This window comes from Xenopus laevis, chromosome 2L, assembly GCF_017654675.1.
Source record: "Xenopus laevis strain J_2021 chromosome 2L, Xenopus_laevis_v10.1, whole genome shotgun sequence".
Lineage (NCBI taxonomy): Eukaryota > Metazoa > Chordata > Amphibia > Anura > Pipidae > Xenopus > Xenopus laevis.
Window position 1 is genome coordinate 25,599,728 of NC_054373.1, and position 21,060 is coordinate 25,620,787.

Sequence of the window (21,060 nt, forward strand, 5' to 3'; positions counted from 1 at the left end):
GGATAATTCGGCTTTGAATAGCCCTGCAGCACAGAAAGATTAAAGATCAGTGCACCATTAAATAGCAACTCTAGGCTCTGACTCCACAACAGACCTTAAATAGGTCCCTCTGCGCCTGTCAGGCTCAGCCCTGTCTGTAGCCCATCATTGCTATTCACCCCTCACACTCTGGGCCCCTCAATCAGATTTCCAAACAAATGTCACCAGCCCCCCAAGCCACGATTATATCATTCCGGCAGCTTTTGTTTTATGCAAAAAGTTTCACTCACTGCAAAGTGGATCCTAATCCACCCTGTCACTGAAAGCTTTTGTCCCCAGAGGATTCCTCTTCACCAGACCACTACTACTACTTTTTGGCATAAATCCCTGTTAAAGGGGGTGTTCACCTTTAAATGAACTGTTAGTATGACATAGAGAGTGATATTCTGAGACAGTTTGTAATTGAGTTTTTTGAGAATTTGCAATTTGTGGTTGTTGAATTATTTAGCTTTTTATTCAGCAGTTCTCCAGTTTGCAATTTCTGCAATATGGTCACTAGGGTTATTTTAAGCCTAGCAACGAGATTGCTGATACTGCTGAATAAAAAGCTAAATAACTCAAAAACCACAAATAATAAAAAATGAAAACCAATTGCAAATTGTGCACTGATTTGAATAAGAGACTGGGATATAAATAGGAGAGGCCTGAATAGAAAGGTGAGTAATAAAAATAGTAGCAATAACAATAAATGTGTAGCATTACAGAGTTTGTTTTTTAGATGGGGTCAGTGACCCCCATTTGAAATAGGGAAAGAGTCAGTAGAAGAAGGCAAATAATTCAAAAACTATATATAAACTAATTGACGTTGTTTAGAATTCACAATTCTATAACATACTAAAAGTTAATGTAAAGTGTAACTCCCATCTGTTCCCATTTTTCGAGGGATTAGTCCCAATTTTGACAGCTCAGCCCGCAGTCCCGGATTATTACTGAAATTTACCGACTTTCTCTTTGATCTCCTGCGTTGATCAGCCAGAAAAAGATACAACATTTCTAACTTAATTGGCTTTTGGCAGAGAGCCTAGAATACGTGCCAGGTACACGTAGATACTTTTGTAACAATTTAAGATAAGCAAAGAGACAATTGTAACAATTTAAGATAATCAGGGCTCTTGTGGAAACTGATTTGCAATTCACCATCATTAGTAAAACACATAAAAATCACAGAAATGTGTTAAAACTTTTATAACCTTCCAAATTTTGTAAAATGTACATGGTAATTAGGAGGTTTGGTTACAAACATGGTTTAGACTAAGGGACCTATTTATCAAAGATCAGATTTTAGTGGTTTTAGAGGTGTGAAACCATGACTAAACTACAAACTCTAAAACTATGAATGTCATGACATTTATTTAAAAATCAGATTAAAAAAAGTACGAACGGAAAATGATGCTAAAAAATATGAAAACCTATATGTCTTTTGACAATTTCTGGCGAAAAAACCCCTGAAAACCTCTAGATGTCCGAATTGATATAAAGTGATCCAAAAGGATCGGAGCAATTGACTTCTATACGAACTTGACAACATTTACCTGGCAAAGTTAAATGTATTAGCGTTTTTTACACTTGAATCTCGAATTCTTAGAGCTTTTCAAAAAAACCACACATTTTTAGATATTTCTGGAAAGAATTGAAATTTGATTGTTAGTAAATGGGCCCCTTCAGGTATAAAGATCCAAATTAAGGAAAGATTTGTTATCTATGTAGGGGACTGGTAAATTAGTTCCCCAGTATTATTTAGCAGGCAGTTTCCCTAGTGTTATAGACACCTAACTGGGTCCTAAAATACAGTTAGGAGGGGGAACTGTTTCCTATTCCTGCTTTAAGCTATGCCCTTTGTTGTTCTCACAGTGACCAGTAGATGACACTGTGCTAAAGTATAAAACCCTTTGAAGCCATGCTTTCAGGGTCCATCTTGTGCTGGCTCTAGCCTGAGCAGGCAGACAGAGCTTGAGTGGAACCTAGACAGGTCAGGTCTAGCAAGGATAGGCTACTCACCTTCATAGGTTACTCTAGGAGTGACAAATAGACAGGATATTTAGCTGAGCAGCTTGAGGCTCCTCCGAGGATTGTGCGTGGGATTAAAATCCCGGGTACTAATTGCCCAGAAGTAGGGACTAAGTGTACAGACCTAGGAATGATAGTTTCTTCTTAGGTTCCACTTAGGGTAAAGGCTGAAAGCTGGGTGTACCTCCTCAAGGCTGCATACATTGTCCTTGTTCACGAGGGGCTTATATTGACCAAAGGTGTTGTGAGTATTGCCTATCCAATGTTGATGTATGATCCTGCATGCTATCCTTTATGTACACTCCACTGAGTATTGAATGTAGTCAATAAATCTGTTCAATGGTTACGTTTTAAGAACCACTGGCGCCCAATTATTTGCACCCTGAATACAGTTACAGTTGCACTACCCCCTGCTTTCACATCACTGCGAGGGCTTACTCTCTAAGATTTTAAAGTTTCATTCGGAGCACAATAGTGGGAGTGGAGCTCATAGTCCGAGAAAGGTGCACTCATTTTACTATAGCGCTACATCTAGAAAACCTCAGGTCCGAGCATTCTGAATAACAGGTCCCAAACCTGTGTGAGACGCCTTCTCTTGCATCTCCCTCTCTATAGAAGCCAACCCTCAGCTTTTGACTCAAGTAAGTCTAATAACCAGATACCCCATTTGCCTGGATTTTTGGATTTCAAGTAAAACAGGCAGAAACATTGATGATGATGCATCCAAATCTTTATTTTTACATTTTCACCTTTTTTGCCAAAGTTAATACATGAAAATATTAGATTTTTTTTTTACATTCAACACAAGACCATAAAAACTATACCAGCGTCACATCATCGTTCACTGACAACCAAACTCTACAATGAGCTGAAATCAGCTTTAAAAGTAATATTTCGTATGTTACAGATCAGGCTTATTCTAAGCAAAGTGAACTCCAACGTGCTGGTTCCGTTCTATGAAATCCAGGCAGCAGTTATTGCTTTCAACACTCATCCCTGAGTCATAAATCACAAATGTTCCCCTTGGACCAGTACTGTTTGGAAATAATTGCACCGGCCCAGGGATCTTACTTACAAAGCTCCGCCATATTTTTCTGTATTTCCCAAGACTGCTTTCAAGGCTTGTACATGCGTTTAGCATTCAGGAAAATATTACGTTCTCAGCTCCATGGCATTGTTTGTCTGATTAAGCTGAATACACATCCATTGAGGTAGTGAGATCTTTTTACAGGGATTTGCACCTTAAAATGTACATTATATATAGGGGTCTATTTATCATGCTGTGTAAAAAAAAATGGAGTGAAACATTACTGGTGATGTTGCTCATAGCAACCAATCAGATCTTTGCTTTTGATTTCTGTTAAAATGTGATTGGTTGCTCTGGGCAACATCACTCCCCATAAATTATGATTTGGGCTTTATCTTTTTGCTTTACTTTCAGATGGAGCACACGAGTCACTCGTCATCATTCGTCACAACGAAACATTGTTGTCTCCAATTTTATTTTATATTTCTTTTACTTTAAGGGCCCTCCAGTGATTAAACTGCCAACTGGCAGCTACAGTCATTGACTTGCATCCCAGGCTGCCTCGCAATGAATGTTTTGGGTTGTTTGAGTCACTAAAGCTAACAATCATATTTTCAATAAAAAATCTAAATAAAAAAAAAACTATAGAAAAGGAAACAGGAAGGGGAGAAACAAATCCTCTCAGAATATAAATTTCTGAAATACAGGAGAGGTTACTTTTCTGTATTACTTCCCCTTGGAACAAAACACCAGTCCCCATAGATCCCTGTGTTTAAATAACAACAAGAGTGAGCAGCTGCAGATCTTTGTTCCTGTAGAACACGCTCATATTCCCAAGGAACCAAAAATGACATTAAAAAACATTTCATTATTAAAATATGTGCTTTTTCTGTTTTTCGTCTTCATTATAAAGCCAATCAAATGCAAGGATTGTGGGTAAACTGATTTCAAACGAGAGACGATTGGTACAGCCGGCTGTGCGGTTATTGCTCAGTGTTTAAAGGCAACGTTGGTCGTATCACAGAATAAAGGGACCTCAACCTCTTTCTGCAACGTTAAAAAGATCTTTTGATTGGACGAATTTGCTTTGCGTTAATTGGTTTCGTCCCTGCCTTGGAGTATCTTGGCTTCTGATAACATCCGGGAGAAATGGCCTTTCTTCTGTATCAGCCGTTGTGGCTCCCCAAATTCTGCAACTTGGCCAGCATCCAGAACTAGCACTCTGTAAAATAAAAAGTGGGAGGGAGATATTTATTTATTTATTTATTTGTATCAATCAGCTAAACATAACATAGTAAAGGTATGGGATCTATTATCTGGAAACCCGTTATCCAGAAAGCTCTGAATTATGGGGAAGGACGTCTCCCATAGACTCCATCAAATAATTTTTTTGATTTCCTTTTTTTCTGTAATAAAAAAACAGTAGCTTGTACTTGATCCCAACTAAGATATAATTAATCCTTATTGGAAGCAAAACCAGCCTATTGAGTTTATTTGGAGGCCTATTTATCAAAGGTCGGACTTTAGTGGTTTTAGAACTTTTTGAAACTACGACAAACTCTGAAACTAGGAACGTCATGGAATTTATTTACAAGATCTGAATAAAAAAAATGTAAGGACGGTAAATAATGTGCTAAAATATAAAGCCTCTAAAAATTGAAAACCTGAATTGACTTAAAACGGTCCAATAGGATCAGGGCAGCTCCCATTGGCTTCTAAAGGACCTCGACAGCTTTTACCTGGAGAAGTTTTATGTTAGTGGTTTCCGTGTTTTTTTACAGTTAATAAATCTCACATTATTAGCGCTTTTTAAAATAAAATAGCAAAACTACAAATTTTTAGATAGTGGAAAAAAACTAAATTCGATTGTTAGTAAATGAGCTTCTTAGGCGGTTATTTATTAAGGATTGAGTTGTGTTTTCCACAAACATTCGAGTTTTCGAGTTGGTTTTTTTTTTTTAGATTTATTACCCCAACCCTGGAAATGGCTTGAATCTGAAAATACACCATCTGAAACCTGTCGAGGTCATGTAGGAGTTAATTGAAGAACATGTCTTTGCCCTGTCTTAAAGGAATAGTTCAGTGTGAAAATAAAAACTGTGTAAATAGATAGGCTGTGCAAAATAAAAAATGTTTCTAATATAGTTAGTTAGGCAAAAATGTAATGTATAAAGGCTGGAGTTACTGGATGTCTAATAAAACAGCCAGAATCCAACTTCCTGCTTTTCAGCTCTATAACTCTGAGTTAGTCAGCGACTTGAAGGGGGGCCACATGGTACATTTCTGTTCAGTGAGTTTGTAATTGATCCTCAGCATTCAGCTCAGATTCAAAAGCAACAGATATGACCCATGTGGCCCCCCCTCAAGTCTCTGATTGGTTACTGCCTGGTAACCAGGGTAACCAGTCAGTGTAAACCAAGAGAGCTGAAAAGCAGGAAGTAGTGATCTGACTGACAAGTTATACATCAAATCACTCCAGCCTTTATACATTATATTTTTAGCTAACTAACTATATTAGAAACATTTTTATTTTGCACAGCCTATCTATTTACCCAGTTTTTATTTTTACACTGAACAATTCCTTTAACACTATACATACATACATACATACATACATACATACATACATACATACATACATACATACATACATACATACATACATATAGATACATATACAAACACATATACATACATACATATAAGTGATTCAGATTAGGAAGGTAAGTCATTATTGCTCTGTGTATGAAATGATCAGGTAATACAGGCATATGAAAGTTTGGGAACCCCTCATGTTTCTTTGGAGTTTTGTTTATCATTGGCTGAGCTTTCAAAGTAGCAACTTCCTTTTAATATAAAACATGCCTTATGGAAACAGTAGTATTTCAGCAGTGACATAAAGTTTATTGGATTAACAGAAAATATGCAATATGCATCATAACACAAATAGACAGGTGCATAAATTTGGGCACCTCAACAGAGACATTACATCTTAGTTGAACCTCCTTTTGCAAATGTAACAGCCTCTAGACGCCTCCTATAGCCTTTGATAAGTGCCTGGATTCTGGATGGAGGTAATTTTTGACCATTCGTCCATACAAAATCTCTCCAGTTCCGTTAAATTTGATGGCTGCCGAGTATGGACTGCCTGCTTCAAATCATCCCATAGATTTTCCATGATATTCAAGTCAGGGGACTGTTGTCGTCTTGTTGGAATATCCAACCCCTGTGTAACTTCAACTTTGTGACTGATGCTTGAACATTATCCTGAAGAATTTGTTGATGTTGGGTTGAATTCATCCCACCCTCGACTTTAACAAGGGCATCAGTCCCTGAATTAGCCACACAGCCCCACAGCATGATGGGACCTCCACCAAATTTGACAGTAGATAGCAGGTGTTTTTCTTGCAATGCGGTGTTCTTCTTCCGCCATGGTCATATATGTTATGACCAAATAACTCAATTTTTGTCTCAAAAATGACTGTGGCTTGTCTAAATGAGCTTTTGCATAAAACAAGCGACTGTTTGTGGCGAGATTGCAGAAAGGGCTTCTTTCTCATCACCCTGCCATACAGATGTTCTTTTTGCAAATTGTGCTGAATTGTAGAACGATGTACAGATACACCATCTGCAGTAAGATGTTCCTGCAGGTCTTTGGAGATGATCTTTGGGTTGTCTGTTACCACTCACAATCCTCCGCATATGCCGCTCCTGTATTTTTCTTGGCCTGCCAGACCTGCGTTTTACAGCAACTGTGCCTGTGGCCTTCCATTTCCTCATTAAATTCCTTACAGTTGAAACTGACAGTTTAAACTTCTGAGATAGCTTTTTGTAGCCTTCCCCTAAACCATGATACTGAACAATTTTTGTTTTCAGATCTTTTGAGAGTTGCTTTGAGGATCCCATGCTGTCACTGTTCAGAGGAGAGTCAAATAGAAGCACAACTTGCAATTGGTCACCTTAAATACCCTTTCTCATGATTGGACACACCTGCCTATGAAGTTCAAGGTTCAAGGTTTGAGCTAATCCAACCAATTTGGTGCTGCCAGTAATCAGTATTGAGGAGTTACATGCATTCAAATTAGCAAAATTACAAGGGTACCCACATTTTTGCACAGCCAGTTTTTCACATTTGATTTAATTTCATACAGCTGAATACTGCTTCACTAAAAATCTTTGTTCAGAAAACACCCCAGTACTCAGATGTTCCTGGGAAATGAAAGACATACCACGCTTCTTTTTTGTTGAAAGTGGAGTAAATTATTATGCAGGCTGAGAGGGGTTCCCAAACTTTTTCATATGACTGTATATTTGAGATGAATAAAAACACACACAAACAGAAATTAGTTATTAAAATGTACCTTTCTGAATCCAGAATACTGTGCAGTCTGTGCGCTATGGTCAGGACGGTGCAGTCGGAGAACGCCTTGCGGATTGTGCCTTGAACCAGGTTGTCGGTCTCCATATCAATGGAGGCTGTAGCTTCATCTAAAACCAGTATTTTTGCTTTCCGCAGCAGGGCACGAGCAAGACAGATTAATTGCCTTTGTCCGACGCTGGAAAATAGATCCATAGCATTGTTAAAGGAATAGTTCCCCTTTATGTTAACTTTTAGCATGTTATACATAGTAGTGTAGTATTTTTATTATAAATCATCTGTCTTCTTCTTCTTTCCAGTTTCCAAAGGTGGATCATTGACCCCCCCCCCCCCCCAGCCAAAATAACGATTGCTTTGTAAGGCTACAATTTTATGGTTATTGTTACTTTTTATAACTCGTCTTTCCATTCAGACCCTCTCCTATTCATATTCCAGTCTCTTACTGAAATCACTACATGGTTGTTAGGGTAAACTGGACCCTAGCAACCAGATAGCTACTAAACAAAAAAAATAAATAATGAAAAACAAATAAAAGAAAATTAGCACGGTTACTGTTTATATCCGATTGAAAATACTGGTTACCAGATTTCAATATTCAGCTATTTAGGGACTGAGACTGAACCTTGCAAGTTTCTTCATGTTTATCAAAAGGAAAATTTCTGCTTCATAATTCAGTTCATTGATACAGGTATGGGACCTGTTATCCAGAATGCTCGGGACCTGGGGTTTCCCAGATAACAGATCTTTCTGTAATTTGGATCTTCATACCTTAAGTCTATTAGAAAATCATGTAAACATTAAATGAACCCAATAGGCTTGTTTTGCTTCCAATAAGGATTAACCCTTTAAGTGCCAGCAGAATTTCACATTTTGGTTACGCGAAATGCCAGCCGTGTTTGAAACATTTTGTGCTCTCTCACTTTAGGGGCATTTTCTGAGGGGAAACCTATAGTTTACCTAGGAAAACTATACATTGTTTTTTTCGGTAGAAACTGAGCTTTCTAAATCTGCCTGAGTTTTCATGTATTTCCACCTGTGCAAAAAAATTTATAGTGCTAAATACCAAAAAAAAATGAAAAATTACCATTTTTCATCGTATATCAATTTATACCAGAAAAATATTTCATTTTACGGATGAAAATCCAACTGATTTGGAAAGCCTTATGTCTCTCGAACGTGCCAATACCAGATATGTATAGTTTTAGGGAGATTTAGGATTTCTGTACAGCAAAAACTCCCGGCAGTATATTACCGAATTTTGAAAGCACTAAGGCAGAAAACGGCATGCTTTAGATTCCAAGGCAAAAAATCCTGAAACCGTAGGTTTACCCCAGAAAACCATACATTTTTGAAAAGTACACATTCTGCCAATTACAAAATGGGTAACTATGTCTCTCTACTCCCAACTACCAAACATAAAAGCTTGTCTGAACATAGCGGTTTTTCAACAAAAAATTCAAAATTCTGAAAAATCATTTCAAAGGTTTTATTTTGCTGCTCCGCATATCCCAAACTATATTAGGTACCAAGAAAAAGCACCTGAAATATGATTGCCAGGGGTCCACTGAACAATTTGATACCCATTATGCATAGGTTTACCAAAGTATCTGGCATTTAGAGACACCAATATGTAGTTAGCACATCCAAATTGTTCAGGACTTTACTTCAGCTACTGAGAAATCAACACATTGACTGCATTTTTTGTGGGGTAAAAACACAGAAATATATGTTTACCCCCCAAACCCATATATTTTTGGAAAGTACACATTCTACTAAATCTAAAATGGGTACCCATGCCTTTCTGCTCCAAACTACTGAGTCGCAAGGCTTTCCCACAATTGTCGGTTTTGGTGAAATATCTGAAAATTTCCTCAAAGCTTCAACTTCCCAGCACCATATCGCCCATGTATCATTACGTACTAAGAAAAAGCACCCTAAATATGATTGCCAGGGTTCCTCTGAACATTTTGGTGGTCATTGTTCATAAGTTTACCAAAGTATCTGGCATTTAGAGGCCCCAAAATGAAGTTAGCGCATACAAGCAGTCCCGTGGGTAACTTCAGCTAATGAAAGATCAACACATTGACTGCATTTTTGTGGGGTAAAAACACAGAAATATATGTTTACCCCCCAAAACCCATATATTTTTGGAAAGTACACATTCTACCGAATCTAAAAAGGGTACCCATGCCTTTCTGCTCCAAACTACTGAGTCGCAAGGGTTTCCCACAATTGTCGGTTTTGGTGAAATATCTGAAAATTGCCTCAAAGCTTCAACTTCCCAGCACCATATCACCCATGTATTGTTACGCACCAAGAAAAAGCACCCTAAATATGATTGCCAGGGTTCCTCCAAACAGTTTGGTGGCCATTGTTCATAGGTTTACCAAAGTATCTGGCATTTAGAGGCCTCAAAATGAAGTTAGCGCATACAAATAGTCCTGTGGGTAACTTCATCTAATGAAAAATCAACACATTGACTGCATTTTTGTGGGGTAAAAACACAGAAATATATGTTTACCCCTCAAACCCATATATTTTTGGAAAGTACACATTCTACTGAATCTAAAATGGGTACCCATGCCTTTCTGCTCCAAACTACTGAGTCGCAAGGCTTTCCCAAAGTTGTCGGTTTTGGTGAAATATCTGAAAATTGCCTCAAAGCTTCAACTTCCCAGCACCATATCACCCATGTGTCATTACGTACTAAGAAAAAGCACCCTAAATATGATTGCCAGGGTTCCTCTGAACATTTTGGTGGCCATTGTTCATAAGTTTACCAAAGTATCTGGCATTTAGAGGCCCCAAAATGATGTTAGCGCATACAAACAGTCCCGTGGGTAACTTCAGCTAATGAAAAATCAACACATTGACTGCATTTTTGTGGGGTAAAAACACAGAAATATATGTTTACCCCCCAAACCCATACATTTTTGGAAAGTACACATTCTACAGAATCTAAAATGGGTACCCATGCCTTATTGCTCCAAACTACTGAGTCGCAAGGCTTTCCCAAAGTTGTCGGTTTTGGTGAAATATCTGAAAATTGCCTCAAAGCTTCAACTTCCCAGCACCATATCACCCATGTGCCATTACGTACTAAGAAAAAGCACCCTAAATATGATTGCCAGGGTTCCTCTGAACATTTTGGTGGCCATTGTTCATAAGTTTACCAAAGCATCTGGCATTTAGAGGCCACAAAATGAAGTTAGCGCATACAAACAGTCCCGTGGGTAACTTCAGCTAATGGAAAATCAACACATTGACTGCATTTTTGTGGGGTAAAACACAGAAATATATGTTTACCCCCCAAAACCCATATATTTTTGGAAAGTACACATTCTACAGAATCTAAAATGGGTACCCATGCCTTTCTGCTCGAAACTACTGAGTCGCAAGGCTTTCCCACAATTGTCGGTTTTGGTGAAATATCTGAAAATTGCCTCAAAGCTTCAACTTCTCAGCACCATATCACCCATGTATCGTTATGCACCAAGAAAAAGCACCCTAAATATGATTGCCAGGGTTCCACTGAACAGTTTGGTGGCCATTGTTCATAGGTTTACCAAAGTATCTGGCATTTAGAGGCCCCAAAATGAAGTTAGCGCATACAAACAGTCCCGTGGGTAACTTCAGCTAATGAAAAATCAACACATTGACTGCATTTTTGTGGGGTAAAAACACAGAAATATATGTTTACCCCCCAAACCCATACATTTTTGGAAAGTACACATTCTACAGAATCTAAAATGGGTACCCATGCCTTATTGCTCCAAACTACTGAGTCGCAAGGCTTTCCCAAAGTTGTCGGTTTTGGTGAAATATCTGAAAATTGCCTCAAAGCTTCAACTTCCCAGTAGAGATGTCGCGAACTGTTCGCCGGCGAACTTGTTCGCGCGAACATCGGGTGTTCGCGCTCGCCGGAAGTTCGCGAACGTCGCGCGACGTTCGCCATTTTGGGTTCGCCATTGTTGGCGCTTTTTTTTGCCCTCTCACCCCAGACCAGCAGGTACATGGCAGCCAATCAGGAAGCTCTCCCCTGGACCACTCCCCTTCCCTATAAAAACCGAAGCCCTGCAGCGTTTTTTCACTCTGCCTGTGTGTGCTGAAGAGATAGTGTAGGGAGAGAGCTGCTGCCTGTTAGTGATTTCAGGGACAGTTGAAAGTTTGCTGGCTAGTAATCGTTTTGATACTGCTCTGTTATTGGAGGGACAGAAGTCTGCAGGGGTTTGAGGGACATTTTAGCTTAGGTAGCTTTGCTGGCTAGTAATCTACCTTCTACTGCAGTGCTCTGTATGTAGCTGCAGTGGGCAGCTGTCCTGCTTCTGATCTCATCTGCTGACTGCTGCAATAACAGTAGTCCTTGTAAGGACTGCTTTTATTTATTTTTTTGTTGTTTTACTACTACTACTACTACTACTACTATAAGAGCCCAGTGCTATTAGTCTAGCAGTGTTGGGGAGTGGGACTGGTGTGCTAATCTGCTGCTCCTAGTAGTTCAGCAGCACCAACTTTAATTTTTTTTTTTTAATATTCATTTTTTTTTATTTTACTTTTTTTTATTTTACTACCGCTGTAGTAGTGTATAAGTTGACCTTTTAGGCATTATTTGCCCTGTAGGCATTATTTGCACACTGTTTTCTTCAACCCGCCATCGAGCTGTGTGACCTTGTTCCCATTCTGTCTAAATATCCATAATATTACCGTCTCCAGAAAAAACACCGGAGTCACTTTTTTCAAGCAGCATTCATATATTTTACGTAATCCGTATCCACCGCTGTAGTAGTGTATACGTTGGCCTTGTAGGCATTATTTGCACACTGTTTTCTTCAACCCGCCATCGAGCTGTGTGACCTTGTTCCCATTCTGTCTAAATATCCATAATATTACCGTCTCCAGAAAAAACACCGGAGTCACTTTTTTCAAGCAGCATTCACATATTTTACGTAATCCGTATCCACCGCTGTAGTAGTGTATACGTTGACCTTGTAGGCATTGTTTGCCCAGTTTTTTTGGCCACAGCCACTGAAGCACAGAGGCCAGAAAAAATATGCCATATAAATGCTGAAAATAGTCATTTTTTGCCATACGTTGACTCAACGTATATGGCAAAAAATGACTATTTTCAGCATTTACGTGACATATTTTTTCTGGCAACTGTGCTTCAGTGGCTGCAACCAAAAAAACTGGGCAAACAATGTCTACAAGGTCAACGTATGGCGAAAAATTACTATTTTCAGCATTTATATGGCATATTTTTTCTGGCAACTGTGCTTCAGTGGCTGCGTCCAAAAAAACTGGGCAAACAATGTCTACAAGGTCAACGTATGGCGAAAAATGACTATTTTCAGCATTTATATGGCATATTTTTTCTGGCAACTGTGCTTCAGTGGCTGCGTCCAAAAAAACTGGGCAAACAATGCCTACAAGGTCAACGTATGGCAGTTGTTTAAAGAGAACAGTAGATTACTAGCCAGCAAAGCTACCTAAGCTAAAATGTCCCTCAAATCCCTGCAGACTTCTGTCCCTCCAATACAGAGCAGTATCAAGCAGATTACTAGCCAGCAAACTTACTATCATCTGTCCCTGAAATCACTAACAGCTCTCCCCCTACACTATCTCTTCCAAGCACACACAGGCAGATTTTTCAGATACATTTTTGCCCTTGATCCCCCTCTGGCATGCCACTGTCCAGGTCGTTGCACCCTTTAAACAACTTTAAAATCATTTTTCTGGCCAGAAATGTCTTTTCTAGATGTTAAAGTTCGCCTTCCCATTGAAGTCTATGGGGTTCGCGAACCGTTCGCGAACCGCTCGCATTTTTGCGCAAGTTCGCGAATATGTTCGCGAACTTTTTTTCCGACGTTCGCTACATCCCTACTTCCCAGCACCATATCACCCATGTGTCATTACGTACTAAGAAAAAGCACCCTAAATATGATTGCCAGGGTTTCTCTGAACATTTTGGTGGCCATTGTTCATAAGTTTACCAAAGTATCTGGCATTTAGAGGCCCCAAAATGAAGTTAGCGCATACAAACAGTCCCGTGGGTAACTTCAGCTAATGAAAAATCAACACATTGACTGCATTTTTGTGGGGTAAAACACAGAAATATATGTTTACCCCCCCAAAACCCATATATTTTTGGAAAGTACACATTCTACAGAATCTAAAATGGGTACCCATGCCTTTCTGCTCCAAACTACTGAGTCGCAAGGCTTTCCCACAATTGTCGGTTTTGGTAAGATATCTGAAAATTGCCTCAAAGCTTAAACTTCCCAGCACCATATCACCCATGTGTCATTACGTACTAAGAAAAAGCACCCTAAATATGATTGCCAGGGTTACTCTGAACATTTTGGTGGCCATTGTTCTTAAGTTTACCAAAGTATCTGGCATTTAGAGGCCCCAAAATGAAGTTAGCGCATACAAACAGTCCCGTGGGTAACTTCAGCTAATGAAAGATCAACAAATTGACTGCATTTTTGTGGGGTAAAACACAGAAATATATGTTTACCCCCCAAAACCCATATATTTTTGGAAAGTACACATTCTACAGAATCTAAAATGGGTACCCATGCCTTTCTGCTCCAAACTACTGAGACGCAAGGCTTTCCCACAATTGTCGGTTTTGGTGAAATATCTGAAAATTTCCTCAAAGCTTCAACTTCTCAGCACCATATCACCCATGTATCGTTATGCACCAAGAAAAAGCACCCTAAATATGATTGCCAGGGTTCCTCCGAACAGTTTGGTGGCCATTGTTCATAGGTTTACCAAAGTATCTGGCATTTAGAGGCCCCAAAATGAAGTTAGCGCATACAAACAGTCCCGTGGGTAACTTCAGCTAATGAAAAATCAACACATTGACTGCATTTTTGTGGGGTAAAAACACAGAAATATATGTTTACCCCCCAAACCCATACATTTTTGGAAAGTACACATTCTACAGAATCTAAAATGGGTACCCATGCCTTATTGCTCCAAACTACTGAGTCGCAAGGCTTTCCCAAAGTTGTCGGTTTTGGTGAAATATCTGAAAATTGCCTCAAAGCTTCAACTTCCCAGCACCATATCACCCATGTGTCATTACGTACTAAGAAAAAGCACCCTAAATATGATTGCCAGGGTTCCTCTGAACATTTTGGTGGCCATTGTTCATAAGTTTACCAAAGTATATGGCATTTAGAGGCCCCAAAATGAAGTTAGCACATACAAATTGTCCGGTGGGTAACTTCAGCTAATGAAAAATCAACACATTGACTGCATTTTTGTGGGGTAAAAACACAGAAATATATGTTTACCCCCCAACCCCATATATTTTTGGAAAGTACACATTCTACAGAATCTAAAATGGGTACCCATGCCTTTCTGCTCCAAACTACTGAGTCGCAAGGTTTTGCCAAATTTGGCGGTTTTGGTGAAATATCTGGAAATTGCCTCAAAGCTTCAACTTTCCAGCATCGTATTGTCCATGTATCATTACCAGCATAAAGCATCTTAAATATAAACATATGGGTCTACTAAACAGTTTGATACCCAATGTGCATAGATATACCAAACTATGTGGCGCACAGAGACCCCCAAATGACAATATGTATAGACATTTTCACGGCTGACGCGCTGGCTGCTGCAATATAACCACCCGGTGTGTGTATTATGCGACATTAGCCCACCTAACAGTACAGAGACCCCAGAAAACCATATATTTTCAGAAAGTACACATTCTGACGAATCCAATATGGGTAAATAAGTGTTTCTACTGCAAACTGCCAAACTGCAAAGCAATGCTGAACATAACGGTTTTTATCAAATTTCGGAAAATCGTCACAAAGCTTGAATTTTACCCCATTATATGCCCCACATTTCGTAACTTATCAGCATAAAACATCCTAAATATGAACGCCAGGAGTCTACTGAACACTTTGATGCCCAATATGCATAGATATACCAAACTATGTGGCGCACAGAGACCCCCAAATGACAATAGTGTATATACATTTTCACGGCTGACGCTCTGGCTGCTGCAATATGAGCACCTGGAGTGTGTATTATGCGACATTAGACCCCCCTAACAGTACAGAGACCCCAGAAAACCATATATTTTCAGAAAGTACACATTCTGACGAATCCAATATGGGTAAATAAGTGTTTCTACTGCAAACTGCCAAACTGCAAAGCAATGCTGAACATAACGGTTTTTATCAAATTTCTGAAAATCGTCACAAAGCTTGAATTCTACCCCATTACATGCCACACATTTCGTAACGTATCAGCATAAAACATCCTAAATATGAACGCCAGGGGTCTACTGAACACTTTGATGCCCAGTATGCATAGATATACCAAACTATGTGGCGTACAGAGACCCCCAAATGACAATAGTGTATATACATTTTCACGGCTGACGCGCTGGCTGCTGCAATATAAGCACCTGGTGTGTGTATTATGCAACATTAGACCCCCTAACAGTACAGAGACCCCAGAAAACCATATATTTTCAGAAAGTACACATTCTGACGAATCCGATATGGGTAAATAAGTGTTTCTACTGCAAACTGCAAAGCAATGCTGAACATAACGGTTTTTATCAAATTTCTGAAAATCGTCACAAAGCTTGAATTCTACCCCATTATATGCCACACATTTCGTAATGTATCAGCATAAAACATCCTAAATATGAACGCCAGGGGTCTACTGAACACTTTGATGCCCAGTATGCATAGATATACCAAACTATGTGGCGTACAGAGACCCCCAAATGACAATAGTGTATATACATTTTCACGGCTGACGCGCTGGCTGCTGCAATATAAGCACCTGGTGTGTGTATTATGCAACATTAGACCCCCCTAACAGTACAGAGACCCCAGAAAACCATATATTTTCAGAAAGTACACATTCTGACGAATCCAATATGGGTAAATAAGTGTTTCTACTGCAAACTGCCAAACTGCAAAGCAATGCTGAACATAACGGTTTTTATCAAATTTCTGAAAATCGTCACAAAGCTTGAATTTTACCCCATTATATGCCCCACATTTCGTAACTTATCAGCATAAAACATCCTAAATATGAACGCCAGGGGTCTACTGAACACTTTGATGCCCAATATGCATAGATATACCAAACTATGTGGCGCACAGAGACCCCCAAATGACAATAGTGTATATACATTTTCACGGCTGACGCTCTGGCTGCTGCAATTTGAGCACCTGGAGTGTGTATTATGCGACATTAGACCCCCCTAACAGTACAGAGACCCCAGAAAACCATATATTTTCAGAAAGTACACATTCTGACGAATCCAATATGGGTAAATAAGTGTTTCTACTGCAAACTGCCAAACTGCAAAGCAATGCTGAACATAACGGTTTTTATCAAATTTCTGAAAATCGTCACAAAGCTTGAATTTTACCCCATTATATGCCCCACATTTCGTAACGTATCAGCATAAAACATCCTAAATATGAACGCCAGGGGTCTACTGAACACTTTGATGCCCAATATGCATAGATATACCAAACTATGTGGCACACAGAGACCCCCAAATGACAATAGTGTATATACATTTTCACGGCTGACGCGCTGGCTGCTTCAATTTGAGCACCTGGTGTGTGTTTTATTGACATTAGACCCCCCTAACAGTACAGAGACCCCAGAAAACCATATATTTTCAGAAAGAACACATTCTGACGAATACAATATGGGTAAATAAATGTTTCTACTGTAAACTGCCAAACTGCAAAGCAATGCTGAACATAACGGTTTTTATGAAATTCCTGAAAATCGTCACAAAGCTTGAATTTTACCCCATTATATGCCCCACATTTCGTAACGTATCAGCATAAAACATCCTAAATATGAACGCCAGGGGTCTACTGAACACTTTGATGCCCAATACGCATAGATATACCAAACTATGTGGCGCACAGAGACCCCCAAATGACAATAGTGTATATACATTTTCACGGCTGACGCGCTGGCTGCTGCAATATAAGCACCTGGTGTGTGTATTATGCAACATTAGACCCCCCTAATAGTACAGAGACCCCAGAAAACCATATATTTTCAGAAAGTACACATTCTGACGAATCCAATATGGGTAAATAAGTGTTTCTACTGCAAACCGCCAAACTGCAAAGCAATGCTGAACATAACGGTTTTTATCAAATTTCTGAAAATCGTCACAAAGCTTGAATTCTACCGCATTATATGCCCCACATTTCGTAACTTATGAGCATAAAACATCCTAAATATGAACGCCAGGGGTCTACTGAACACTTTGATGCCCAATATGCATAGATATACCAAACTATGTGGCGCACAGAGACCCCCAAATGGATATATAGTAAATAAAATTTACAAGGCAAAACAAAATAAGGCAGTAAAGAGTGAAATGCAAAAAAATCCAATAAAACCACAAAAATCAATGTTTTTTTTCCAGACTAGTGTTATCGGCCGTCAGAATGACAGTTTGAATATTTTAGCTGGGCCAAACAGGTTATACGGCTAGAAACAAGTGAACACAACATACGCAGAGCTGAAAATGCAATAAAATGGCTAAAAATTCAATAAAATGGCTAAAAATGCACCAAAATACCCAAAATTGCAATATAATCACCGAAATAACATAAAAAAGATATTGCACAGTACGGTTAGCGAATACGCTATTCGTAATGGCAATAAAACATTTTTTTCAGCCAAAAAAAGAAACGATGCGATAAGAAAAAAAAAAAAAAGCCACAATGCCATGTATGTGCGTGTGCGTGTGTACAAATGGTAAATTACATGTTATGTGCGCGTGTGTGCGTGTGCACATGTGTGTAAGTGCAGTGAGTGTAAGTGACCCCCCCAATCCCCAAAAATGTATGTGTAAGTGTGTGTAAGTGTGAATCTAAGTGTGTATTACTGTAATAAGTGTGTGTTGGTGTGTTTGTGTGTGTAATTGTTGCACTAACCTGAAAAAGTCGCTGGAGACTGTTGCAGGCGATCTGGAAGGGCCCCAGGAAGAGATCTGCGACGTCCTCTGTGTGCCTGTGCTGTGGGGGCGGAGATATCCAGCGCGGTGTAGGCTGCAGCAGCAGGACACGTAAGTTACATGTGCCTGCTGCTGTTTTTGGGCCCCTGGGCGATCGCGCCCCAGGGGCCACTCGATCCCCTGCTCTGCTCGTTGCCTAGGGGCAGGGGATCGATGCGGAATGGAGCGAGCGGCTCTAACAGCCGCTCCTCCGCTCCAGAACCCGGAAGTGCTGCAGAACGTAGAATCTACGTTCTGTGGCATTTCAAGTTACTTTTCCACAGAACGTAGATTCTACGTTCTGTGGCACTTAAAGGGTTAATTATATCTTAGTTGGGATCAAGTACAAGGTACTGTTTTATTATTACAGAGAAAAAGGAAATAATTTTAAAAATTTGGATTATTTAATTATAGTGGAGTCTATAGGAGTCTTTCCGTAATTTGGAGCTTTCTGGATCACGGGTTTCCGGATAATGGATCCCTGTATTTGCTATTGTAATATTTATTGAATAATTTGCTGGCGAATGATCTCTTCCTCACCATGCAACTTTAATGGCATTGACAGATATTTGAATGGCTTGTTCCATGTTAATTTAAGCTACTTCAAGCTTGTTCCTTACACATGGACCAATGTTATGGAATATAGTGGGTGCTGTATAAATAGATTTATTTATATATATATATATATATAGCATAGCATAAATTAGTATGATGTAGACAGTGATATTCCTATTTGTTATTGGTTTTCATTTTTTATTATTTGTGGTTTTTGCGTTATTTTTTGTGGTTTTTGCGTTATTTAGCTTTTTATTCAGCAGCTTTCCAGTTTGCAATTTCAGCAGTCTAGTTGCTAGGATCCAAATGACCCTAGCAACCATGCATTGATTTGAATAAGAGACTGGAATATGAACAGGAGAGGCCTGAAAATAAAAGACGCGTAATAATAAGCAATAACGATAAATTTGTAGCCTTACAGAGCATTTGTTTTTAGATGGGGTCAGCGACCCCCGTTAGATAGCTCAGAAGAGTCAAAAGAAAACACATTAAAAAACTATACAAATAAATCATGAAACCCTATTGAAAATTTGCTTAGAATTGGCCATTCTACAACATAGTAAAAGTTAACTTAATGGTGAACCCCCGTTTTAAAGAAGGGGGTACTTAGAATATATGTTAATATTTCTATTGTTCTAGCATTGGAGCCGTGTATAGATGTCTCCAGCATTATACAATACACAGACACATGTATGTAACAGTAACTAGAAGAAGAGGCTCTGGGTTCTGTGCTGCTCTACAAGCCCATTACAAGCCACTGAAGTAGATAGAATGACTACGGCTTGAGTTGCTCCTTGTAATGAAGTGAGGAGCTAGGCCTGAAATATGTCAATTTCACCTGCAGTATAACTCCCAGTAACCCCAGCACCACCTGTCAGCTCTCTATTCATTGTATATTCTGGGGTTTCCCAAGCTGGTCCTAGTAATGTAGGCTCCAGCACCTGTAGGCTCCAGCACCTTTAGGCTCCAGCACCCAGACGAGAAAAGAAGGCAAGCAAGTATTACTTACCTTAGATTCTCACCACCTTCTGAAATCTCATGGTAAAGCCTTTTAGGAAGGGACTGCACAAACGGTTTCAGGTGACACATTTCCAGAGCTTCCCACAGCTCCGCATCAGAGTGTTGCTCTAGAGGATCCAGATTCATCTGGAGTGTCCCAGAAAACAAGACAGGGTCCTAGAAAACAAACATATCTCTGAGATCAAGGACCAAGAACCAGAAATTCAATTGATATAGAAAAAATACTATAAAATGAAAAGAATAAAATTCTGTAATGAGTTACAATCACAAAACATATGTCTAATATATATTATTTACGGCATAGTGGGGCTCATTTAAAAACACTGGGCAAATTTGCACCGGGACAGTAACCCGTGACAACCAATCAGATGATTGCTTTTAGTGTTTATCTTGCAGCTGGCTGAAAAAAAGCTAATCAATGATTGGTTGCTATAGGTTACTGCCCAGATTTGCTCACTGTTTATAAATGGGCCCCAGTATGTTTTGGGGCATATTTATTATGCTGTGTAAAACGGAATTCGCCAAAAAACGGTGTAAAATGCTGTGTAAAATAAATGGCAAACTTATTAAGGTGGGTGTAATTTGCTGCCGTTATTTTACATTGCTTTCGGCAGAAGTCAATCTAAGAAAAAAATGCATATGAATTGTACAACGTTTTACGCCTGGCGATGTCTGATGTATTCTACCACTGTTTGTTTACACAGCCTAATAAATATGCCTCTTAAAGGGGCCCATTTACTTAGTTCGAGTAAAGTAATAGAGGAAAAATAGTCAGAATTTCGAATGGTCGAATATGGCTACTTTGACCATCGAATGGGCTACTTCAACCTTCGACTACGACCTTTGACTTCAAATCGAACTAAAAATCGTTCGACTATTTGACCATTCATTAGTCGAAGTACTGTCTCTTTAAAAATTTCTTCGACCCCCTAGTTCGCCATCTAAAACCTACCGAGGCCAATGTTAGCCTATGGGGAAGGTCCCCATAGGCTTCCTAACAATTTCCTGATCGAA

General features: G+C 39.3%; 1 protein-coding gene across 2 annotated transcripts in view; it reads right to left on the reverse strand.

Moving 5' to 3' along the window:
* Positions 1-2,773: 2,773 nt before the first annotated feature.
* The window catches only part of abcc13.L, a 59,019-nt gene continuing 40,732 nt past the window's right edge, over positions 2,774-21,060 (reverse strand). For both annotated transcript variants that reach the window (XM_018245996.2, XM_041581613.1), the window contains 3 exons: positions 20,036-20,202; positions 7,435-7,629; positions 2,774-4,295 (listed from right to left, as the gene is read on the reverse strand). In XM_018245996.2, coding sequence (XP_018101485.1) covers positions 4,166-4,295; positions 7,435-7,629; positions 20,036-20,202 — 492 coding nt within the window. In that variant the 3' untranslated portion in view covers positions 2,774-4,165. The remainder of the gene's footprint in view (positions 4,296-7,434; positions 7,630-20,035; positions 20,203-21,060) is intronic.